The sequence below is a fragment of the Gymnoscopelus braueri genome (assembly GCF_963280865.1).
Source record: "Gymnoscopelus braueri genome assembly, chromosome: 14".
Classification (NCBI taxonomy): Eukaryota; Metazoa; Chordata; class Actinopteri; order Myctophiformes; family Myctophidae; genus Gymnoscopelus; species Gymnoscopelus braueri.
The window spans coordinates 35,237,180-35,264,120 of record NC_137619.1 but is presented as its reverse complement, the minus strand read 5'-3'; the positions used below and the strand labels follow the sequence as shown (position 1 = coordinate 35,264,120).

The following is a 26,941-nucleotide window of genomic DNA, read 5'->3' as shown; positions in this document are numbered from 1 at the left end:
TTAGCTTCTTCTAGGTGCTATTGGCATTCCTAAGATTCCTAATGTGAAGCTTTCAATGGAATGCTACAGCAGCATAACCGAAGCTGCTGTTGCCCATCTGTATGTAAACATACCTGGATATGGTTCGAATTTTTCACAAAGCTTCTGACCTGACTGTAAAATGGATTGATACCTGCCACAAAGTTCTGTACTCATAGCTACTGTAGGCCAACATATCTCAGGTCAGAAAGGTTCCCTTATCTTGAAAACGAATCAATACGATCTCATTGTTTTTTGCACTAAAGCTTAGTGCTTTAGCCCCACCCCGCTCCTTGTGAAAATCAAACCAAGAATATAGAAGAATTCTGGTATGATTATAGGTTTAACTAGCATAAGACGAACAGACGATTAGACACTAGACTGTCTACCCGAACCTAAGATTTTAATAGTAAAACCCTGCTACGTTATTTCAAAATGTGTGAAAACTTGCAAAATGGCCTAAAGAACAACTTGAGCTGAGCCTGGGCAAATTCAAAGTCAATATTATATAACACTCTTGATTTATACTTGCACTTCAGCTATTTTTGACACAGTGCACAATCAAATATAAATCAGGCATTAGGTTACATAGAAAGTATTGATACCTGTGGAGACTGTTCCCATTCACATCCAAAAGCAACAGAACTGTTTGCAAATGTTCAGTTGAAAAACAAAAAATCACTTTTACCCCATCAGCATTCACAAATACATTCTCATGTGGTTGCCATGAATACAATCCTGTTTGTGTTGGCACCAACAATGCTTCACACATCCCATGATCTGACCTGTGACAATATCCCCAGCCGTGACCAGAGGGTTTCTTGTTTTTCCACGTGTTTGGAATATCACACACAATAGATGTCAGGGACATGGGAAAGATGAGTAGCCCTGGTTTCTCATCAGGGCGCTTGCTCCTAAGGTTATTTTATGAAGTAACTTCAAAAGGTAAAACAACAGGCTTATTGTACGTTGAGAAACTGTATTATTGAGCAAGCTGGGATCATTTATTTCTGGACATGTGTATCATACATATTGCCAAACGTAAACCTTTCTCGTTAAAGTTACGTTTTATGTCCTCTCCCGATGTCCTAACACCCGGGATTTGAACCTTGGTCTCCCACATGGGAAATCAAATCAATAAAAGTACTTAGTTACTTTCCACCACTGTCTATCACACGAATGCGCGCACGCACACACAACCACACTTGTGTTGTCTCTGTCCTAACCCCACCACCTGTCCCTTAGCAAAACATGCTTAATGACCTCCACTATCCCTGAAGAAAACACCAACGCTAAACGCTTTACTTCTGACAACACTGATAGAGCTTTGTGGGTAACTTTAAACAATGTCTTGCTTCATGGAACCCAGAAATGTTTATTTGCTCAACAGACACCCATGCTACACCGTAAAAAATCCTCAGCTTTAATCATAATCAGCACATTCTCCGAGTTACAAATGAATAAACTTTACTGTGTAAGAGAGAGATGCTGTAGAGCAGTGTTTCCAAAAGTGGGGTCCAGGGACCCTCAGGGTTCAAATGGACCGTTACAGGTCTGTAACTCTGAGAGTGTACACATTTACGGGACCATTTTGGTTCCATTCGTTCACTCTCAAGAGTTATTGGGGTCCTTCAAATTAAAAGGTTTGAGAATCAGTGCTGTAGAGTAACATACAGAGAGAGAGAGGATGTGAGTGAGTGAGTGAGCCACAGGAGAAAGAAAAGTGAAAGAAAGGCAGACAAAGAGAGTTAATATGTTGCATTCATTGTAATACAGCTGCACTATATGTGGGTGTGTATGAATTCCATTACCTTGCTTTGTTTTTCTAGTCAGTGAAGGAAAAACAGAGGCAAGACTTGTTTAAAAGAAGGGGGGGAGCCAGACTGGATGATATCCAGTCATGAGTCAATATTTTTGAAATAATATGATCATTAAATAACATTAATAACAGAAATAAATTGTCTGCTATTTCTGGAATGTTTTTATGTGTATAAAGTGATCACTGATAATTATATGGAACTAAGCATTGCTAACTAAAGCGAACGTCAACAAATTAACAAGTATATCGGCTGTGGCCGCTCTAATGTTACTTTGTCTCAGGGTGTTTGTTTATTTTTTATTCTGCAAAAATGAAACCATCATTCCTAACTATCTGCATTTTCCAGTACTAGCATTACCAATGTCACTATTGACTGTCTGAATGTGTATAACAAGTGACTGCCGTGCAAAATGGCCACATAAGCCACAGCAATGAAAAATACTGGTGCTTCAAAGTATACTGTATTGATATAAATCTTTTATCAGGCAGGCCTGATGATCTGACCTATGCTTCTTTCCCATGGATGCGTTTCCTGGAGGTATTTTTCCCACTTCCTTGTTCATTAATGTTCTATGGTGGTGCAGTATAATAGCCTGACTTCCGATGTGGATGTTTCTTTTCGTACTCTCTCGCATTCTATAGTGCTGGAAGCAGAGCAACAAAAAAAAGTGATACTATCTGCTTTATCTGACCATCAACCCTATCCTCCTCCACCTTTACCATTCTTGTGCATAAACACATCCTTGTTTCTCTATTGCTCTCTCTCTCTCTCTCTCTCTCTCTCTCTCTCTCTCTCTCTCTCTCTCTCTCTCTCTCTCTCTCTCTCTCTCTCTGTATCCTCCCTTTCTAGCCCTCTCCGACTCTTGTGTCCCTCCCTGTTATTCTCATGTTCGCCCACTGGTTGAGTTTAAATCTCAGCTAGCCTCCTTCCAAGACTCTCCCTTTACTCCCTCGGTCCCTCTGTCTCCCTCTCTCCCGCCCTTCTCTCTGGCTGGGTGCCACACCTCTCTAGCTAGCCCTGTGACGGTGTGAGTGTTGCCGGTGGAGCCCGGCCCCCTTTTTACTCTCCTCAGCTGGAGGAATCTCACACACACTCACACACACACACACACGCCGCGCGCACACACTCTAGATGTAGGGAGCAAGCCTTCCTAGACCGACCAGCAGGCAGGCAAGGAAACAGGCTGGCACCATGACCCTATTTAGGGACACCATCCTAGCTGTAACCTCTGACAACAGATGCCTCCACCGCCACAAGTGAAGCCTTTTGAGTTGTTGATCTACTGTAGCAGTGAAATGATTCACAGAAACCAAGAGATCATGTGGAAGCTTTGAGGAGGTGCCATATTTTTGTTTTGATTTTATTTATTTTTTGTTTTTCATTTTCAACAGAAGGGACCGATTTAAGTCTTTTGAACACGTGGGATTATTTTTTTTTACACCATGAGCGTGAAGAAGAAAAAGGCTGGCCTGGTGTTCAGCTGGCAGAAGTCTTTCTCCATCCTGTCTTGGAGGAAAGGTACAGTACAGTCACATTGTCGAGATCAACCTGTTTGTGTTTGTTGTCTTGCCAGTCTAATCTGTGCCACCCGGGTTTCCCATCACAGATTGTAATTTGAGTGTCTGCAGGATGAGTTGCTGTGGTCGGGGAAGGAGCTATAATTTCAGCCTCAAGGTGTTTCTTCTTTTTCTTTTTCTTTTAAACACAAGCGTTGCTGCTTTAAGTGCCAGGCTTTCATCCACAGACAAATCCCCTCATCACATAGACGACTGCCTCACGTCTACAAACAGCCATTTGTTTTGCTTGGCATGTGCGGGGCATTTGTCTCAGCAAACAGAGGGCTGATTTACTGGTGATGCTGGGTGCCAGCTACTGGGGGTGATACTGGGTGATAGCTGTGATGGATAGATCGAGTAAAGATTCTGAGTGTGGGACAGATGGGAGTTACTTTGTTGTGACTCAGTCAACAGGTGCGTTTAATATGAATCAAATGTGCTATAGACTGCTCTTTTTGTAGTGGCACCAACTTCATCATATGGCCCAGAGTCAGCTCTTCTTCACATAAGGCTGTAATCACTTTTGCAGACTCCAGAATTACATTTGTTTCTAAAGGGTGATAAAGCCAATTGTTTTAACATTTGGAAGAGTGAAAATTAACTTTTACGACACATTCCCATTCCACATCTGCCCCTGATTGTTCATTACAACGTTTTTTAAAGGGGTTGTCTGGTTTGGTACAAATGGCATAAAAAAAGGCTTGCTTAATGAATTTAATGAGTTATAAAAGTCCCATTCTAGAGAGTTGTTAAAAAGTAAGTCATATGAAGTGTCTTTATGTGTGGTGGTTGTCATTCTCAGCAGAGGTGGAATACAATTGGTGCACTCCCTGCTTTGCATGCCTACTGTAACATGAGCACTGGACAGCCCATATGTATACAAAACAAAAACACAAAATGATTTATATATATATATATATATATTTGTGTATATGTGTATGTATATATATTCAAAGGTCTTGATGAGAGGATCATATCATATCTCATATCATTGTAGCTTAATCATGTTATGAACATGCTACACTTTGTGTTTCTTGATAAAAGATGTTATTTTCAAGTTAAGCCTTGAATGGCTAAAGTAACAAGCAGAAGAAGTATGTGTGTAAGGCTGGAGTACACTTGCTAAATTCCTTTTTATGAGCTGGTGATGCTCTTAGACAAAGTCAAGGAAATATCTGTGATCCACCAGGAGTTCTCATTATCATCCCTTTATATAATGGACCCTGCCTTCAGGTTCCTCTGCATTCCATTTATTGAACCTTGATCAGATAACAATCTCAGTTTATGTACAGTGTGGCTTAGACACCTGCTGAGCTGCAGCGTTGTTGCCTCAGATCCTCAGGCTGTATTGTTATGGGAGGGAGAGGGAGAGAGAAAAACAGAGTTCTACTCATTGTTGCCGTTGTTAAAGAGACTCCCAGCCCTGCCTGACAGCCATCACGTTGTTTGCCATGGTACTTGGAGAAGGAATAAAAGGGCCATTGTAAAGATAACACTTACATTGTGTACAGTACATCGAGGCACAATTTTTATTGGCGTATTCTTGTGAATCCCTGTTGTCACTCGATCACTGTTTAGGTTTCGGGGAGGGGAGTCGTATTAAAGGAATAGTTCACCCAAAAAAGTATTTATTTTCTATCAATTACACACCCCTTGAAGCCTTGAATTCATGGACATTCCTGGGCCAATAATTTGATGACCAGGTGTAATTCCGGTAGGAGACTCAAAGAGACTCCTTTGAGTCTCCTACCGGATACATTAGCATCTTTCCACCGGTAATCAAATTATTGGCCTAGGAATGCGAGAAAAAAAAAATTCTTTGGGTGAACTACTCCTTTAAGGAACTGAGCTGGGATGAAATGACACCCCTGGTGAGAGACACAAACAATGGAGGAAAAAAAGTGTTAATTTGATATTCATAATTTCTTGGAGGGAAGAAATTACTCTGAACCATTGAACCATTCCAGACGACGCCCTTTTTTAGATTCCTAAATCACCACTGTGTGACTAATACCCTGAAATATGTAAAAACTGACCTAGATGAGTTGGAATTTTGTGATATACAGAATCACCTTGTGGACAAGTGGTGTCAGAAGTGAATCAGAACTCAGGCATTTGGATAGTGAATTGAAGAAAGTAGTAACATATGTTCTCCCTGGTCATCTGACCTGACCAGACAAACCACAGGGCCCCTTTATCTAATGAAGTCGTTGGTCATATTAATGGTCAAGTGTTTTAATTTAATGAAGCTTGTAATGCTACCAGTCTAGAGGCAAATACTACTGTAGCTTCAGGGCTTGCACAGTGTCAAAGTTGAAAACAGTTGTTGAGAAAGGTCTGTTTTGAATAGGTTTTGGGGTAGAGTTAAACTACAAGCTGTCGGGGGAAATTAGCCCGAAGGAGACTTCTTGACTTGAGTTACAGCGCTCCTGCACATTCTTGCCTTATCGCAATGTTGTCTGATAGGAGAGGCCGGGGTCGCAGGCCCTGTTAGCTTGCATTGATAGACGGGGAGTCTGGGAAGCGTCCTTGGGTCTGACAACGCCATGGTCAGGGTAGAGATGGAAACAGACAATCCCAGCTGAGCAATGCAATGGAGTTGCAAGGTATGCTGCTTCTCCAGGCGTTTTCAGAGATGAGTGAGAGATGGGGGGGGGGGGGGAAGGACAGGGAGAAGGTGTGTGGTGGTATGTTCCACCTCATCAGGCTGGACATCTGGTTTGTGTCACCTGAGATGCTCTGGCACCTTGGGGCACAAGAAAAGGATGCTACTTTGTTTTGGAAGCCCTGTGATTGCGGGTTCTGAGTCTCAATGTGTATACGTGGTCTACATCTACAATCTCGGTTTGGGGGTTATTATTGCAAAATATATGTAAGATACTTCGCACTTGGAAGTGTGAAGCTTGTCATGAAAAATGCTTCTTCATTTATCATAGAGATTAAACCACATGAAGCCTAGCGTCCCTATTTTGGGGTGAAGAGATTTTGGTGTTGAAATAAGGAGTGGGTCTAGTTTAGAGCCCTGGGGTACTCCGGCAAACTAATAATCAAAGGGTTTAAGTCGTTAACTCGGGCCAATTCCTTAGTATTTCCACCAAGTTCAACTTTTTCTGGTGACCAGCTTGCATGTCATCTGTTAAGGCTGTTCAAAGAAACCACAGTACTTGAAAGCCAATTAATTGAAATCGCCTTAGAAATGCTGACTCCATAAGTCATTGATTTGGTGAGAAATAATTTCAATGATTACAATGACCAGAAGCATACAGTAGTACAGTACAGCAGGGACCAGTGGTCAGTTTTCGCCAGTGACCACCCAAAACTTCTAACAGGGAGCTGACATACCAATAATCCACTTTGGCCGTTAAAATAGCCAACATGTCCTGGCCTGTTTTTGACCTCTCCACTCAGGAACTGAGGGGCCAACTGAGCTAACAGTTTAGCCCCAGGGCTTATGCATGCCTTGGCCCGCGGACCTCCCAAAACACGCCTATTGCTTAAGAGATGGGTAGGTAGCAGTACACACCTGCTGCAGAAGTTAAAACCTATATTCATAAACTCTATGAAGACGTTCAGGGGTACAGTAGCCTACAACCTTCTTATTGTCAAAATGATTTAGGTAGAATGTGAAGTTTGAGTGAAAGGAGCAGAGATCATAATTATCTGTATCTTAACTGCTGTGCAAACTCTGAAAGTGTAGCAATGGACCATGTTGATGTCAATTATGTGTAAATCCTTACACTTTAATAAGCACTCTTGCTGTGTGCATTTGCTGTGTGCGCGTGCGCACGCACGCACGCGCGTGCACACACACGCGCGCACAAGGGGGGGGGGGTATGCATGTGTATCCTACCCGCCTCTGGCAGTCCCCTGGCACAGGTGCTGTTTTCCCTCTGAGGGAGTGACAGCCTTCCAGGCAGCTTAGGCCTTTGTTCTTTCAGTGGACCAGGGCTCTAGGCATCTGGGAGGGCAACAGGGCAATCCACCGACTTTGCTAAAACTCCCCATTCTTGAAAGCACTGAGCAGTCCTCTTTCCAGGGGGGAAAAGTATTTGGCTCACTTCAATGGTGACATTAGCAGTGTCTGGAATGTGAAATTAATATTATGGGAAATGGCTGAGCGTTTTCTATTTTTTTTACAGACAGACCTAAAGCTTAGGATGAGTCGTTGGGGGTTGGGCAGGGGGTGGCGGGTGGACCATCAGTAATTATATGTTGTGGGGTTTAGTCAGACAGAGACTGGAAATAGGCTGACTCAGCCAGCGCAGACAATTATACAGGATAGGATATCTGTTTGTGTTGTTTGGTGCGGATGATGACAGTGACGACAACACCTGTGCAGTTGTTGCCGATTGCGTGGAAGTGACTGTGGGGAAGGGATTGTATCACAATGGCAGAATGTCAGATTACACAGCTGGGTTGACGAGGTGACTTCAGCGTGTAATTAAAGTCAACCCGGTCTCCTTCTTATTGTCTGCCTGTGATGCACAGGAAAAGACTGTCACATAATAAGTTTGTGGAAGCAGTTTTGGAAAGTAACAAAGTTTACAAACATTTACTCAAGTACTGTACTTGAGTACAATTTTGAGGTACTTTTACTTGACTTGAATATTTAGATTTTTTTTGATACTTTGAACTTCTACTCCACTGCATCTCAGAGGCAAATATTGTACTTTTTACAATTATTTGACAGCTTTAGTTACTTACAAGTTACTTACCGTAATTTTCGCACTATAAGCCGCACCTGAATATAAGCCGCAGCAGCTAAATTGAATGATTTGTACATATATAAGCCGCACTGGACTATAAGCCGCGGGTGTAAAATCCATAGATTTAGGAGGTCCCCTAGTGGCCGTTAGCTGTAAAAATCCATAGATAAGCCGCACCGTTATATAAGCCGCAGGGTCGAAAAATGGGAAAAAAGTCGCGGCTTATAGTCCGAAATTTACGGTACATTATTAAACCACTTACCACTTAAGTAAAAGCATCTGAGTAGCCTACGTCTTCCTGCACTTTGTGGAATAATTGAGGAGGTGGCAATGGAATGAATAGTGAAAGTCTACTTGTGTTTATTCCTCCAAGGAACATTCTGCTGTCAATTTGCCCTTAATTAATTACAGGGTGTTCAGATTCTATTCTATCTCTTTTTTTCTCCACACATTCTTGGTGTTGAACAGAAATTCTTGTGGTTTGTTGTCACTGAAAATAGATCAGTTTTCTCTTACCAATAATGATAATGTTAATCAGGAGAAGATGACTAATCAATCCAATGATGTTGGAAGATTTTCCCAACCACCACATAGAACATTTGATTCATTATGAATAATGGAAGTTATACTATGTACTGTAGGCTCAGTCCCTTTTGTTGGCAGCTTATTTATTGCTTCATACCTATGCTTGACATCTGGTATGAGGCAAACTAAATGAAACATAATGCAATTATTCACCTAACGTCACCTTAACTGCTGGGTGAAATGAGGTTCTATAGAAAAAAAAAAAGAAAAAAAAACTCCCCATCCATTTCATATCCGTTTAAGATAGCCGTGACCTACATTCTGTTGTTTGTACATCCCATCATACTCCTGGCAAGGTACTTTACAATATATTACATTATTGAGATTCCAGGCTGCGTGGTGCTTAGTGAGTTACTGTTTGATCTCTCCCGAGAGGGCAGCCAGGTCTACAGGTTGTTAAATGAAAAATCCATGGGGATTTAGAATGCAGATTGACTTTTGTTCGTGAACAATGACCTGATGAAAGCATGCCACCAACAACCATCAAACGTACTCCTTGTCCTGTGTTAGGGGCTTTGGCACCTTGACAATGCGTCTCACTTTGCTTTGCAGCAAAGTCTGCTTGCTGACTTTAATTGACTGACCTACACGCAGCGGTGGAAGAAGTAGGCTACTCAGATTTTTTTTTACTTAAAGGAGAATTTTGGACTAAAGTTTTATTACCTTTTCTATGATGTTATGATATCTTAGGATGAATGGTACAGTAGAAAAATGTCATAACTCCACCCCTGTAAAAGTAAAAGTTGCAATACCACAATGTAAACATACTCTGTTACAAGTAAAAGGCCTATGTTCAAAATGCTCAAGTAAAGTTAAAGTATCTCAAAATTTTACTTATGTTCACCACTGCCTACAAGAACACTGGCTGATGGCGACCTCAATTACTGGTATTTAACCACATTAACCCTGTGGTTAAATACCATTCTTGGAATGTCATGATAATGTCATAATAATAATGTCATACTAGACGAACATTCAGCTAAAATAGAAGAAAACGTGGGGAAAAAAACTACGCATTCACTGGTCAACAAGAGAGCAAATTAGCAAACATAATCTGACCATTCACACTAACTTAATTCACCACAATGTTATAATGACCTATGTTTATAGGCTGAATACCTACAGGTGTCTGCAAACTTTAAAATGCAAGGTCAGTGACACCTTGAGTGAGGCTACTGTATGTTACTGTAAAACCATCTGGAATATAAATGTACAGTTTATGTGCTTATTGGTACAAGATTGTCACAAACTGGAATGCCACAATGGCATTCCAGTTGAACAGAGGTAGCTGTATTATTTTTCATGTATTCATTTATTTGGACGGGATAATATGTATTAATGAACAATGCATAACTTGCACTGTAAATACATATAATTTAGCAAGAGATGCTCATTTTCATCCTTTTTGTCCCCAACATAAAAAACAAGTAACATACAAAACAAACATATGTGACATGTATTGATGAAAGAAGAAAATGTTTTCTGTGAAAGTATTGACCATTCAATTTAGGATCAAAGGAACACATTTTATATTGTATTTGTGTACTGCAAGGCTTGACAGCTTGCATTCGTATAGTATGTTTAAATTCCACAGTTAACTACTGTATATACAGTATATGTGGCAGACATTGTACAGTGGGCTATCAGTGTTGCTCTTGAACCCTCTAATTCCTTTATCACCAGTCACTGGATGATACACAACAGTTCTCATTAGCCCAGCACTGATAACACACGACTAACCGCAGACTGACTTGATACAGACAATTATGAGATTAAGTGTGCCATACAGTTGAAGAGGGTGGACATGGGCTTTAAGGCTTTACATCTCTCCTTTGGGCTTACAGTCTTATCAGGGCTTTTCTGTTACAAATATGTTTAAATGAGTTCTTCACATTCACAGCGCAATATCCTTGTATCCTGGCTAATGCTCGGCATGTGTTCTATGTGCTCTATTGCTATGTACCTCATCGTTGGAAAGTACTTTCTGAAGTATTCATGTTTTGAGAGTGGAACAATGTAGCAATGGACAGTGCACTTTATATAACCTAGGCCTATATATTTCGCATTTCACTGCTATTGTTTGGATGGGGGCAGACTGTTCAGAGCAGTTATGTTACATCATTCTTTGGCTTTTAGTGCTAGTGTTAGAGGTATTTCTCAAGAGGCAGTGAAGAATGACTTGGGTTACCTCAAGAATAAACACACAATGAGCTTGCTCATTCACTGCCTGCTGTGAGGTAATCGCTGTAAACAATGGTTGATTTGGTGGTGGTGTGTTTCGTCCACCCCAATGCTCACCATAAAGCATAAGTAGCTGAAAGCAGAACAAACAGGAAATGGGTTCTCTAGCCTCTGCCGAAAAATATTTTAGCTGTGAGAAGCATTATATCGAGGTGATTTGTTCCACATGTACATTACTGCAGCATCAGAAGCATGGGATGATGATCAGACAAATGTATGTCACACTGCAATAAAGTGAGACATACTGTACTCAAACAGTGTGGTACCTCACCACATGCAATTTATTTAAATGAAAACCAATTAGTGGTGTTGTATAATAAAATCAACACAGAGATTCGCCTGTGCATTTATTTTAATTAAGGCTCCATTCATTTGAACATAAATGTGCTCGGCATCGACTCCATATGGAAATAAAGAAACAGTTATGTAACTCAAACTACAACCTTATAAAAAATATACTCACCTGTTACAGTAAATTGAACGTTTGTCTTTAAAAAAGTCTGTTGTAGTCTAAAAGCGTTTCTGAGTCTCATAAACTGACATTACAGCTAGTGCAGATTATCCTGTGACATGAGTTCTACTCCGATATGCAGTTTTATAGCATAAAACTTTTCATAGCATAGTTGGAAAAGTGCAGTTTGTGTCGAAACTCCTTTGAAGTGTGTGTGTTGTGGCCACAGTGCTACCTTGAACCACTCTGGGGAAACACAGTCTGTGTTTAGAATGGGATGAGACTCGATCCAGACCCCAACCCGTTATTTCCCAACAAGACCACAGTCCTATCATTATTTTGGCAGAGGTGTAAGGCCTATCCAGCAACACTGTTATCACAACAGGGATTTTTTTTGTGTCCCAGTGGGAAAACATGGCCGCGCCTCTGTTTTGTTATTGACTTTGAAATCAAATCAAGAGATTCTGATTGATGAGAACTAAAACAGTATGTAATCCTATATCCTAAAGATTTCCGTTACTACAGTTTGCTGCTTTGTAATGTAATATTATTTGCTTCAGGTATTTTGCCACAGGATATTTTCTCTTGAATCAAAACCGCCCCTCCATTCAAAGCTGTGTAGTTTATTGAACCCGGTGAGATCATTTCCTGCCAATCAGAGGACAGTGGGGCTATCATATTATCCTGAGAGTTTCTGTTAATTAACTTTTCCAACAAATCATTCATCATTCACTGTGTGCCAACTCCCCTCATAATCACAACATCCGCCTGACTCATTTAAACTACAAGGAATATATTCCACCCGGAGTGTTTACATACACAAGTTCCCCAACCACAGCTCCTTCTGCTGTTGCTTTCAGGGCCCAACTAGTAATAACCCAAATACTCTCTCATCCCATTCAAATTCCCACAACACGCTTTCCAGAACATTCCCTGCAAAAACCTCCCCTTTCTAAAGTTCCCCTCAGCAGAGGATGAAAGTGCAGGATTTATAACTTCAAAGACGTTTTTTTAATCTCAAATTTGGCTTGGCGCGATCTCCGATTCAACCAGCAGGAAGTCGCCAAACCTCCTCCATTGTTGAGGTGTGATCAAACGGGACTGGGGTTACCTTATTCCAAAAGGTGCTTGGAGCTATGTTTAGTATGCCCCATTAGACTAAATAAATAAAACGTGGTTGTTTAATCAGAACCCCAGGATTTTCCCAGGGAAAAATACGAAGGATATCTGCACGAAGCTTTTCTTGAATCCCAAAAGTTTGGGAAAGGAAAGAATGAATATTTGATTGACAGGGAGACTATCAGATTGCCTGCAGCGAGTAAGAGGAGAGGATACATATGACTGCTCCCTCTAATGGTATTAACTGGAGCTCTAGATCAAAGCCAGACAGTCAGGTATTGGGGACACTGACAGATAGTGTGTGTCCTGCCGTATGTGTGTGCCCCCGAGGCAAAGAATGCAGGATTGTACAGCCTTAAGTGTAAATCCTCAGGTTTCAGTAGTTGATACTTGGCTGACGCTGGACTCTAGATGTATATTTTGCTAGTACATCAGTGTCACTTATGGTCAAAGGAATTGGACATGCAGCCGTGAATCCGTTGGAAGAGGCACACTATCAGCCCTCTCATAAAACAGGGCACGTTTAATATCCCTGAACTGTCACAGTTCATTGTTTTGTTCTCAACATATTTTTTACAGGCTAACATGCTTAATGACAGTGATGATACTGAATGCCATGGGAAGATTCTGTGACATGGCAAAATTACCACTCTGTTGTGCCTTTGCAACACATGAATTTAGGCTCAAACTCAGGTATTTCGAGGTCTTTCATTTCATTGTGAATAATTAAAGGAAACTTTAGAAACTGTGCAAACTGAACCCATGTAATGTATGCAATAGGGCATGTGAATACATTTTCTTTCTCTGCCCTTCACAGGGAAAGGGGACATGGTGCTGGACAGTGAGGTCGTGCTGACCAAAATGAAACTCTTCCACGACTTCCACGAGAAGCTCCTGATGGCGGACGACTCAGTGTCCACGATCTCCACCGTGTCGGCCTGTGAGCAGGACATCTCAGAACCCGCCGAAGCCTCCGAGGTGAATTCCCACCACGACAACATTCCTGGACAGCCTCTGATGGAAACCAGCACGGACTACCTGGCGGCCATGTTCTCAGACTCCCAGATCCCCAGGCTGTACAAGTTTGAGTCAGAGGACTCTGGCGTGGAACTACCCAGTGGAGCTAACTCTCCTTCAACACCAACGGGCTCTGAACACAGCTTTGGGGTTCACAGTCGAGAGTCCTCCTGTGACTCCTGCCACTTGAACACTAGTGGCATGATACCCGACACACTACACACACACCAACAGGACTCTGACACCGCAGAGACAGGGAACTCGATTGATAATCCTCCATGTACGACGTTGGATGCTCAGGACAGTGTGATTGTCAAGTCAGTGGAACCCTGCTCCCCTGAGAGGGTAGAACTGCACATAACTGAGGGCGAGGCCCAGTACAGAGCTTTGCGAGACACCCCTGAAACGAATATAGAGAACTCGGAACAGGTTGAGGAAAATAATTGTGTGACTGAAAGGGCTTGCTCGGAGAACAGCAGGCCTAGCAGCCGATGCTCAGCAGGGGCCTCTGATGACTCGACGGGAGCTGGGTTTGAGGAGCAGGCCCTAAGGAAAAGCACCGCCAGCGACAGCCTGGAGGAATACATGGAGGAATGCTGCAGAATCAGTGAGGTAAGGAACATTTTGTCTGAACATGTTTACTCCAAACGGCTCGCTTGCAAATATGCAGATGCTTCCCATGTCTTATTTACACGGTTATGCAACAGCCCATAAAAAATTAGGGCCAATTTGGAGGGACTTCTAAAACTTTCAGTCTGCTTAAATCACTGATGTGGTTCTTTTGTAGTGTTTATTTATTTATTTTATTTTATCTCACTTACCATAAATGTTAAGATAAATCAGATACTTTAAAGTGATAATGAAAAAAAGTGATTTGCCCAGATCATGATGCAGATCTTCAAATGGATACAAAGACATTAAAAACGTTTATAAACTATTGCTAATTTCTCCACGTCGTCACACAGGACGTCACAGTTGTTGTATCACAGTGCTTACTTACGATGTTGTTGTCCAAGGGCAATTAGATGGGGCTATTTGGATTTCCTGCAAAGTGGCAGGGACTTGACTTTAGGAAAGCCCTTTTGGGTGAACAGCAAAGATATTTTAGGACCTCTGTCATTATCTCTAATTACCAACTCTTCCCAGCTTCTGTCACCAGCTAATTATCTCATCGCTGGCAAAATAAGGTTATGGGAGTCGATGTATTTCCCGCAGTTTATTTCAGGGTATGATTACAAGCAAAGCGCCTGAAATCATTGGACATTTTCTTCAGTCTTGCCACCTCGGAACTAAATGTTTGAAACCACTTTAAACCAGGCGTCCCTATTTTGGGCTTGTCGTTACAAGCGGAAATCTTCAAAATTCCAAAAGATTTTCCTGGATATAAAAAAAATATCTACTTTTGCGGGACACTGTCCTACGATGTATATAAACTAGTATTAACCCATTGAGACCTGAGGCGATTCTACATGTCTCCTAAATCTCAACAGTATTCTGAAAAACATAATGTTTCTATATCAGTAGTGCTCAATCTTTTTCATGTCAAGGACCCCCAAAATTATATGTATTTGGCCGCGGACCCCCATCAAAATATCTTGTTCCAGGGACCCCCCAGAAGCAAAGATTTGAGTTAAAAATGTTCGCTTTAAATATATATATATTCAAAGATTTGCGCTCATTTTCACGATTTTTCAAAAATAGCAGATCTACAAGCTCGTAGCGCGGCACTCGGTGCCGCACTATGAGCTTGTATATCTGCTATTTTTGAATAGCCCAAAGTGTAACATAATGCTTTTTAGCTCAAATCTAAAAATGACACAGTTCCAGGTCTTAATGGGTTAAATGTAAATTGGAGCCGAGTTGTTATCATGCTCAGACCTGCTCCTTGTTCCCAAAGGGCATGACAATAAAGCGACTGTACTCATTCATACCGACAGTGGCATGTTCCCTAATGAAAGCTTGATAGTAAAGACCCGTGATTTTCATTCATCTTATGGGGGGAAAAAATTGACATCTGGCTTTTTCGTGTCTGAACTGGAAAAAGAAGTGTGTTCTTCTAAGAGAGGTGCACCTGACAGCTGTACGGGTTGTCATAATCACCTGTTTGATGTCCTGAAAGCATCACGCTCACGCCTTGGTTAAGTCTTTCGCTACAGAGAACTGTTAGCATATGAATTTGATAAAGACTCAAGTTTTCTCTCCATATGAATACCTGCTGTTGTTTTAGAGTGTGATGAGATTTATCAGCTTTTTATGATGGAATTGAAATCATGCTAACAAAAGGCTAGTCCTCCTTTAATGCATCAATCTCATTCTCAAAATATAACTAGTAGATTATTTGGAACTGGATCACAAATAAAAAGCACTTTTTTTAAACCAAATTTATTTTGGCATATGTATGCTTTATTTTAGATAGGAGAGTGTAGAGATACAGAAAAACTAGGGCAAAGGGTGTGGGGGAGATGTGATATATATTACGAGAGTTGGAATCTCGCTTCATGGGTCTTCTCGACACACAAGAAGCGCAATGGTTGGTGCACTGGCTGTGCCTTCACACCCCCAGTTTGTTTTTTTAGTTGTTTTGTTGACCTTTTTGTATCAGTTTGAAGAACGGACTAAGTGATTAATTTCCTATTAACCCAAAATGAACCTTTTTCACGGTTGAGTGGAAAGTGGCGGTGTTCTTGTCAAGAACCACAAGGTTAAAGCTTTGTGATGACTTTGATGACCTTTGCGCGATTTTCCCAGGGCACAGATAATGAAATCACATGAGTATGATCATATCCTAAACAATGAAAAAAAATAAAAAAGGTTTGACAAAGAGATATTGATAGTTCTATTCTACTGTAGCATAACGTACACTTCCCTTCAGTACCATGTCATTGAATAAGAAGGGGGTCAAATTCCAAAACCTAGACGTACTGTACTTCAAAGCAGATATCCAGATATCTCAACACATCCTCTCCATCTCTCCCCTTGAAGACCTTTCACAACAACGTTGCGTTCAAAGAGACCCCACCGAAGACACGGCTTTCATCCTTGCCGACGGATCGGGTGAACCAAAACACCAGAATCTGCTACATGTGGGCAGAGGAGGAAAGGTGGAGAGGGCATGCGTTACAGTGCGAGGTCGCTTTCCCCTGCACCCGCATGTCATGCAGCACCTGTTCATCTGTGCTGAGTGACTGTGAAGATTGCTGTGGCGATATTGTCGCCGACCAGCGGCCCCTCTCTCATCTGCGCCCTGCCTGCTCTCCAAGCCAAAATCTTGGCGGCCTACCTAGACGCATCAAACAGGTGTCAAATAGCTCAAATTACTCGCATATTTACCCAGATAAAGGCCCTTTTATAGATGTCTGGGGCCTCTGTGAGGGAACTGCAAGCAGTGGCGGTTTTTAGGGGGCCCACCTCACCCTTCTTTAGGGGTACATTGCTGACAGGCTGGTAGCCGTCCGTTATGGTCACTTGTCACCACAGCTAATAATGTAATTCCTTTGCCTGCTAAAATGAATCTCAGTGGTCCAAGGAAGAGGTAACTTTTTCTAAGTGAACATCAAGGGCTTTCCCCCTTCACTTCATTCCATCTATTTTTTCTTTCCATATTTCTCTGCAGTTTTTATGAGCAAGATGGACACACAGTAGTGACCTTGCTTTGGCAGTTACTTAGTTGCCTGTCAAACAAAATATGTTGCCTTAACAACAAAACACAGCCTGACCGCATAAAATATTTTGATGGCTCAGAGATGGAGCTGTACAGCACATAGCAGATGTATTTCTAACGTCAGGAAAAAAGCGCATATGGACTTGTTTAGCCCTCCATGTGATCTGCAGCGTCTGTATCCGCATTTGGGAAACCACCGCGTATTCAAAGCATACTTCCCTCATCAGTGTAGCAGTGTGAAATATGGTTCAATTAAAACACAAAGCCTGAATATTCTTTTGAAATTGTGATTGTGACTTGTTTTGAATTCCTCAGCAGTAACGTATGAACATGCGCAGCGCTGGTGTGCAGGCCTCACGATGAACTGCATTTACTCGTAGTGGTGCAACTGTGCAAATTTGACCTTAATAGTAGGCATTCATGTGGTCTAATATTCAAATACTATAATTAATATATTTCCTATATTTAAATGATCCTATCCTATCCTATATATATATATATACTACTATGATTGAAATGACCTCCAAAAGTACGTCCGGGGTCAGCACACGATCACTCCACTTGCCCCGAAACTTGCCACAGACGGTTGATCAGTGCTCTGGCTAATACTTAGTCTTCTTTCCCCGCCTTCAATGTACTTACATATTGTACAATTAATATAAAACTACATTTTAACATTTTAGCCACAGCAGCTTTCCTTCCATCTTTATTTTTGGCCGCATCACATTTTTTCTTTGATTGGGCCTGGATGTGAGGGTCGCGAAGCGGCCCAAACCTCTAGTTATATATATGTGTGTATATACAGTATATTTATACAGTGTATATATATTTTTTTAAATTATTATAATCTTTTTCATATTAACCTGGGTAAATTCTTGGTACATTTTTCAACGTATTTTCCCCCCCTTTTTTTATGGCTGAAATATCAGATCTACAAGCTCACACCGCGGTGACGTGTTATGAGCTTGTAGATCGGCTATTTCCGTATAGGTATATAGGGCTTAAGTGGTTAACATTACTATCAGAGATATCGTCTTCATGCGTGAGGTGTCAGAGGTGAGTGACTGAAATGGGTAACCGAATGTGCTTCTACGTTGTTTCACCACCACTGACCCCTTTCTCTATCCATGCTTCCCTCAAATAAATCAGTATAACTCCTTTTCTGTCAAAGCAGAAAGAAAACTCATCACAAAAAAAGTGCTATCTTCACTCTCCAGATTGTATGTTGAGAAAATAAATAAAAACAGAGCCTGGCTTGGAGAACGTGTGTTCGAGTACTGCACGTACCTTTCTCTCTATCTCTGTGCGCACCCCACATCTGGTGCTTCATTCCTTTCCAACACTGTCATGTTTAGGAAAGTATTTTGGATGCAGGAGGTGCTGGAAACATCTAGAAGCAATGGCCAAAGGAGGCCGTAGTTTTCCATAGTGATTTTGGCTATCATTTGCCTTATCATTCTTATATTTATTTGATATGATGGAGAATAAATTAAAAGAGAAAACCATGGCGACACAGCAAAGGAATTCGCAACTGTTTTTGATTTATTCCCAGTTGCTGGGGAAAAAAAGAGCTTTCTCACTATATAAATCTTTATAACTCGCTCATTGAAAAACACATCTTTCTTTTACTATATCGCATTCCAAGCAGTTATAATAACGGCGACAAGGAAGAATGCTTGAAGACTGTAAGTTGGACACAGAGGCACCCACTTCCTCGTCACCCTGGCCATTCCCACGTTTAACACATTGTTGTCCTTTCACTCACAGTGACAGCGGAAACGCAGAGGAAGGGAACAGGGCGTGTGGATGTTAGTGTTTTTTTGTGTGTGCATCGTTCAGAAACGCTTTCTGCACGCAAAAAGGGGGCATTCCCCGGACCCCCAGGCTCTCTTCCACTCTCTGGCCCCCTCATCGTGCCCACAGGGGTCTCTGAGGGGCCGCGGATGAACTGATAAGATCGGCCCTCCCCACCCAATCACCATCTCTGCCAGGAAGGCCACTAATAACTAACGGCCAGTGGCCTCTCGTGACTAACTACCCCGAGGAACAGTGTGTCATCTCCTGGAAGAAGGAATACCCCTGTTTATCTCGATATGCTGCCTATAAACTACATTAGCCTATACTGTTTACAGTGCTTTGACTGTCCACCTGTTTGATCAGTAACCAAATCCACCTGTTGAAGGTTAAATGGTTTAATTTAGATTTTACAGAAGGGAGCACATGTAGGACCTTCTTTTATTCCTAAATTAGGAATTTCAACATAATCATTACAGACCATAAATGCCCATTTCTTATTAGCCACTTGAACCCCAGCGTCCCTATTCTGGGGGGAACGTTTGGCAAAAATACAAGCGACTGGTACAAGACAATAACGATCTACAAGCTTGTGGATCGGCTGGATTTGGTGTAGAGTGAAAAAAGAGAGCGTATCAAGTACAGTTGGAACTCTGTTTTACTTAGTATAGAGGGTTTAAGTGGTTAGATTTACTGTATGTCCTTGAGACAATGCAAATGTGAGAAGCATCCAATGAATCTGAAAAAAATACGCAATGAACTCCTCAGTGTTAATTTATCCATTTGTAACATAAAAGTTAAATGAATAGTACTCTCAGGCTTTTACAGTTTAATATCAAATAAAGAAATCGCAGTGTGAAAGAAAGATAGAGGCGATAAAAATGTCAAGGTGGGTAATGGATCCCGGTCAAGCGGCATGTGTGTGATCTTCTTTCTCCGTCAGAGGAAGTGAATGATGTCAGACCTCCATGCTGTTATGGCTGCTGTCCTATTGTTTGTCCAGCCTGTCCACCAGAGTGCCAGCTCCCTCACTGGACGTTCACAGCCAGTGGCACGGGAAAGGGCTGCTGGAAGGGGGGGAGGAGGAGGGTGCGAGACCCCGACCTGAGCTCACATCCTGCTTTTGTTGGGACACTTTTTGGAATGTTGATGATTGTGTAAATATTTTCTCAAAAAGTTCCTTTTTTGTATTTCTGAAAAGCGTGAACATCTGCGCCTTCCGGGCAAGCCATGGCACGCCACTACACCCCAGAGCAAATTAATTAATTCTGAATTTTAACGTTAAATGAATTCGCAGTGACATTTGACGTTAAACAGCCCACCCCTAAAGACACTTTAAACCTTTCCTTTACTATTGTTATGATTTATCATGGACTGCGTAACCAAGTCTTCCCAAAAACATATTGCAGACTATCTTTTCTAAATCTAACCTGACTGCAAAAACATTCCTCTCAATGGCAACATAACATATATGTTATCCTGTAAGTGAAGCTACCCATAGATCCTATGACATTGTTTGTGTAAAATATCTCAATTTCTGCCATGGGAACATGGAAAACATACTCCCTGACAATTAATCAGAAGACCACAAGTGAAAATGTACACAATTGATGCTGGCATGTCACGATTATGTAACGAAGTCAGGATGAGGTTAATTGCTTTCATTCTTTCGACCCTCTGGTCAATGTTAGCATGAAGAGAGACAGACAAGAGAGACATTGGAATGCATCAGGTTGGTAAGACTGGCTTAAACTTATATTTGCTTCACATATAACTGTGTTTTTAAAAGCCATACATCATCCCAGTAAGAACAGACTAAAGCCTGATTTATACTTGCTTAGCAGAGATGGAGATGAAAAAAGATAATTCAAAGCTGCTTTAAAATAAAAATGTGATAAAGCGATCACTCGTCGCTGGTACCAACAGGACCCTCCAACGAAAGAAAATTGGATGGACATTATAGGGGAAATATATACTATGGAACATTCATACTCGGACTACAAAAAGTTACACAAAAATTGGGAAAAGTGGACTTTCTTCCTTCAGCCCATGGACAATGTATAAATTATTTTTACTAAAGTAATAACTGTAACAATTGTAGAATACAGCCCTTTTGTGCCTTGTCTTTTTTTGTTTTCTTTTTGTTTGTTTGTATCCTTGTATGTTTGTCTCTTGAAATCCTTATCCACATATTTCTTTTAAATGTTGTTGTGATTGGTCACAGCTGTCATCTGCTCTGCTGTCATCTGCTCTGAAGAGCAGATGACAGCTTCCTGTTTTCAACTTTTATGGGGCGGAATTACAGACTCTGTGTGTAGCATTTGAAGATTGTGGAAGAGGTAGCCTGGTTTGAGAGAGTATCTTATGATGGAGCATCTTCATATGCTGTGGGTGGATACAGGATACATCATCTACAGGATAGATGATGTACAGGATATACATCTACATCTATCAATGTTCAGGCAATTCACATCTATCCCTTATTTACTAGACTAACTTGGTTTGCAGTAGACAGGTTATCTATCGTGAAACACATTTTATAAAATAACACAGACAATAGACAAACATGATAATCCAGACTGAAAAAGAAAGAAATAAAAACACTCAAATAAATAAGCATTACAATAAAGAGGGTAAAATGCAGGGGGTAAAATATAAATAAACTCCTGGTTCTTCCCAAGCATTCCAAGGAGTCAGACATGCAGGCAAACTTCCATTCACAATCTTACTTCTCTGAACTCTGAAAGTTCTGTGTAGCAACTTGTTCTGTCCATCAGAAAATGACATGTCCTTTTTTATAAAACAGTTTGAGGATTAGGGATTATGGGAGAGACATTGCTATAATACCCACAGCATAGTGGATGGACAGTACCATTACCCTGTCACCAGTCTTACTCAAGCTTCTTGTTTCCTTGTAAAAAAGATTATATTACCCACCAGTGATCTCTTTGCTTACAGGCAATCCATTAACTATTTCAGTGCCAATGAAATAAAAAAAATATTGCGAACTTTGCCAGATTATTTTTTTTGTTTTTTCAAAGAAAATAAAAAGTGCTTAGGAAGCGAGATACAGCCTTTTTCAGTTTTAGGTTAAACAAAGAGTGGATGGAGCTGCAAATCTTCAGATAATGATATCTTGGGTTCTGAACACTTTTTTCAACAACAAAAAAAAAACAAAAACCTTTTTTTTTAACTCGGGATTTCTCGTTCTGGCACTGAGGGTATAACCCAAAAACTCGGGATAACTCGGGGTCTGGCACTGAGAGAGTTAATGAATAAAGTATTCAAGTGCATTAAAACCAGTCAACGTTATCAGATAATCATATTTAAAGCCACAATATTTTACAAATACATATATGATAATAAAATGTAACATTATTTAACTTTACACCAAGACTCTTTTAGACTTCTACCGAGGGCAATGTGATCTTTCTGTCTAATTTATTTTGTGAAAATATCTAATTTCTTTGGTGACAAATCTGTCTGTTGATTTGATACGGATAATCCATTCAAAATCAAATTGTCTTTTCCTCATAGCTTGTCACTGCTGATCTACTCTACTGTATAGACTTCTGTTATTTTTGATTAATCCTTATTTCTGGTGATACTCCAGGTACATCAGGCTAGCTCCAACCCTCTGGGCTCAGGTCTGGGCTACCTAGAACACATCTGCCAACTCATTGAGAAGATTGGTCAACTCCAGGAGACCAACCTACGACTGCAGAGACAGATCTGTGGCCAGGAGAAGGACGGCAGGATGACCAAGACTAAAGAGGTGTGTGTGTTATCTTTTAAAATTAACATAAAACTGGGCATGTGAGGACTGAGGGTAGAGGTAAAACCCTCACCCTCCACAGTGGAGACTGGTTCAAATCCCGGCAGTGGTGCCTCCGGCTTGGCCAGGTGCTCTGATAAACACAGTTGGCAGTGTTTGTTGGAGGGAAGCTGGTGAATGATCATGTAGTTGTCACTGCACTAGAGAACCCTGCGAGCTGACATGAGTGTGTGTATCAGAGACATGGTACATGGTAGTCTACACTCTCCCAGGCCAACAGTGGGTTGGCAGTAGGAAGGACCACAACAAAGCACTGGGGATAAATAATAATGTAAAACGTGCAAAGAATAGGGTAGAATGAAGCTTTTGATCTTGGATTTGTTACCAGCTGTCATGCAGGTTATTCGGCATCAGCCATGTATGGCTACAACCATTACATTACTCAGCCATCCTCCCTCCAATTAAAATCAGTAGTAAGGGTTGTTAGTCATACAGGATGAAAAGTGTATTAGATTAATACAACAGCTGTGCCAGCCCACTATAGAGGAATGGTGCCACATATGGGCCACACATTTGGTAGCAAACATGGAGATGCATACAGTATTTATCTATGCTATTACCAAATCTGTGTGTGTGTGTGTCTGTCACTCTATCCCGGGTGTAACTTGGAAAGCGTCCGACCGAATGGTCTCAAACTTGGCATGTGTCTCATTTAACCCCAAGGTGTGCACTTTATATAACATTTATGCCTTATGTGGAAAAAATAAACATAAAGAATAAGGGAATTGAGTCCATGCGCTACACATGTAGACTACATTCAGAACATTGTCCACAACTGTAGAAATGTTAGTTGAACTTGAGGAAAGTACAGGGTCAAACGATGATTTACTATGGCCAAATAAAAAAAATCTTTGTAGAAAATAACATTAGTAGAATTCCAGTAGTCTGTAATTAAAATATTTCAAATTCTGGACAGTTAACCATGAAGTAACCTATAAAATACTGTTCATAGTATAGCCTAGCAGCGTTCCTCTCACTTGTATCAAACATATCTACTGTAGCTTTGCTCTGGTTGCTAGCTCCATGCTGCAAAGAAAAACACTGCTTATTTGTGTTGTTTGCCAATATTTTTGCTGGAATCGTTGTCTTTTACAGTATGTCAGAGTAGTGTTAATACAAGCTCAAGGGAGGCATTTTCGACTATATGGCTATATTGAAGACAGTGTTTATTGAATCCATGGTTCCCATACTATTAAAAGATAATATTGAATCTTCCTTTGTGCAAATAGTTATATAATAATGTTATAATCGTAGTCATTTTAATCTGACACCGTCATCTTGGATTCTGCCTTTCTCTCTGCATTGTGTTGGCGTGACCTCTCACTCTGGTGACATTGTACAATTGTACAGGGACCTGTAAAGAAGGCATGTTGTTTTCTCCTTTAAGGTCTTGGCACAATACAGGAGCGGCTCCATTCAGGGGGGTTTCACTTTCACATAGCCCGTTCTGAAAACTAGCCTTGTCAGTTTGGGCCCGGAGGCCGGAAAAGCTTTCCAGTGGAGCGGTGGGTGAACCCAGCGTGAGCTCCCGACTTCAAAGCATTCAAAGACAGGCGGAGAGTAAAGAGAGACAGAGAAGGAGAGAGAGAGGAAAAGAAGGCTCAGTTTCGTTTTATTTCTACAACTGCCTTTAACGGCTTTCAACCTGGAATCCCTACTTTGAGCATGTCATTAATAGGCCAACAGTTTTTTCAAAACATTGCTGATATTCAAGCTCACAAGATGTAGATTGGCTATTTTCACATGCAACACATTTTGAGAATAAGGCTTAAATGGTTAAAGCAGCGCTATGTAACTTTACTCTTCTACCCCGGATTTGAACCTGGTTTCCTGCTTAAGTGCTGAAATATTTACCGTTGAGCTAATAGAGCCGGGCCTGCTTGCTCGGGGGATAAATTGGATCTTGACCATCAGGTCAAAATTCGTGTCAGATCCTGTGTCTAGGTGAGACATGACCTTTGACACAATCTAAAATGTATCAATAGAAGAGCAGGGAGACAAAATACAACCACCCCAATTGTACAAGTTATATTGTATTAACATACTCAACAAAAAAAGTTACTTTAAGTCTAGGAAGTCTAGGACTCCCAAATGTGTATTTTCAGTGATGTTTTTGCAGTCGTAGAAGGATGAGATCTCTAGGAATGTGAGATGCGTGTGTGTGTGCGCTGCTCTTACACCAGACCACACCAGCTGCTCTCCCCTTTCTCCCGCTGTGACATGCTCAATGGCAAAGTCACGAGCCGAGACACGTCGATGACACATCAAAAGGGGGACAGCGGCTCAGCCTGGACGTGTCTAAAGGTCCTATGAATAGGGCCATAGTGACAGCCGGAGCTCCCCTGTGTGTCCGCCAAACCTCGTCCACCTTTCACATCAGCCCCAGAAGCACAGCTGGACACATGATCACCAGGCAGCGGACAGACAATAGGCAGTCTACCCCCTTCAGACTAAACGACCTTGCTGCCCACCAGTGTTGATTTTGACAGCAAATTTTGATTTAGTTTTAGTCATAGTCTTTTGAATAAAATTCTGTTCAGTTTTTGTCATCTGAAATGTTTACTTTTAGTCTAGTTCTAAATTTATTTTTAGCGGGCCGTGACGGCGTCGAAAAGATTTTCACTTAGCTGCATGCCGAAACGCGGCACGTTGTGAGCTTGTAGATCTGCTATTTCCGGTCTGCGCACCCATGATGATCTCTTCTCCACTAGTCCCTCCCAAACATTTTAGTCTAGTTTTTATTTGTTGACGAAATTGTCAATATATTTAGTCATAGTTTTAGTCATCATATTAGTTTTTATTTCGTTTTTATTTCGTTTTTTTCTTTTTCCGAAAAAAGGTGGTCGATCATTTTTCGTCATAGTTTTAGTCAATGAAATCAACACTGCTGACTGGAGTTGGTGCTTCAATGGCGGTGAACTGTATAAAACTGCCACACAATATCTAGCATAGATAAAATATCCTTATAGATTTGAGTACACTTACGAGGTCAACATAATAACAATAATATAAAAAATATAATTTGCTCAGTATATATGTATACTGACAATGAAAATAAAATAGAAAGTTGCCAAAAATGTGTTAAAAATGAAGCCCTATGTTTAAAATGAAGTAAATACATTGTAACGATGACTGTACACTGCACGTACAGTACACAAACACACACCACCTGCACGGCTTCAACGTGCACCGTAGCTTCTCACTAGGTGAAGTCATTTCCTGACCTTTTGCAAAGTAACTTCCCTCTCTGTCCCAGAGTTACCTCTCACCTACAGTACATGGACATAAGGTGTATAAACTAGATTCCAAAACAATGCATCATTTGGTCATCAGCCCACGTACATGCGCGCACTCACACAAGTGCATGCACACACACAGGTTGTGTTCTAGCTGGTGTCTGATCACTTTATTGCAACATCCCCGGATCGATTCTGGCAGGAGAGCTGTGTTGCGTGTCCTTCTCTCTCTCTCTCTCTCTGCCCTCAGTTTCCTGTCTCTTTGCTATCCTTATGTGAGAAAAAATTCGCAAAATAATAGCAGATATCTGTTTATCCTGCTTGCACCCTACTCCCATTCCGAAACACCGATCTTCTATATGCTTCTTAAAGTGGTCTCTTCAGTCATTGAGGGACAGGAAGTATGTGTTGGAACATTCCAGAATTCCAGAATGTTTGTTTCCCCTTGACTATACAGATAATACTTCTAACAGCCTAATCCTCCGCTGGGAGGTCAGGGGTCATTGGCCTAGCGTGGGTGCCCCCTCTGAGCCCCAAAAGGTTGGCCGGGGCTCACTTATGAGGGGTTAAGCCCACCGATGGGGTGGTCCGTCCATCCATAGAGGGAGTGGCGGTGGTCACTATGCAACCTGCTCAGGGACTGGACCTGGGTTCCTGGCAGCGCCTGGGCTTGCCTTACAGGCACAGGCGTGTCTAAAGCAGTGGTTCTCAAAGTGGGGTCCGGGGACCCCCAGGGGTCCTTGAGGGGGTTCCAGTGGTCCCCAGCAGTTTAACAACTTTACCCCTATATACTGTACATCGGCTTTTTGAAAATGGCTACAATCTAAGCATTTTAAGAATCTTTTCAAATGCGGGCCCGCGGCCAAATGATTTGGGGGTCCTTGACATGAAAAAGTTTGAGA

At 41.4% G+C, this 26,941-nt stretch overlaps 1 protein-coding gene across 4 annotated transcripts in view; it reads left to right on the top strand.

Annotated features, from left to right (window-relative positions):
• LOC308099895 (uncharacterized protein) overlaps nucleotides 1-26,941 on the top strand; it is a 40,268-nt gene that overhangs the window by 4,419 nt on the left and 8,908 nt on the right. For 3 of the 4 annotated variants that reach the window (XM_080448746.1, XM_080448747.1, XM_080448748.1), the window contains exons 1-3: nucleotides 2,955-3,356; nucleotides 13,314-14,125; nucleotides 22,582-22,743. In XM_080448746.1, the coding sequence (XP_080304872.1) occupies nucleotides 3,281-3,356; nucleotides 13,314-14,125; nucleotides 22,582-22,743 (1,050 nt within the window). In that variant the 5' untranslated portion in view covers nucleotides 2,955-3,280. Of the gene's footprint in view, nucleotides 1-2,954; nucleotides 3,357-13,313; nucleotides 14,126-22,581; nucleotides 22,744-26,941 lie in introns of those variants that run through there. The other variant, XM_080448749.1, reaches the window with a different exon arrangement.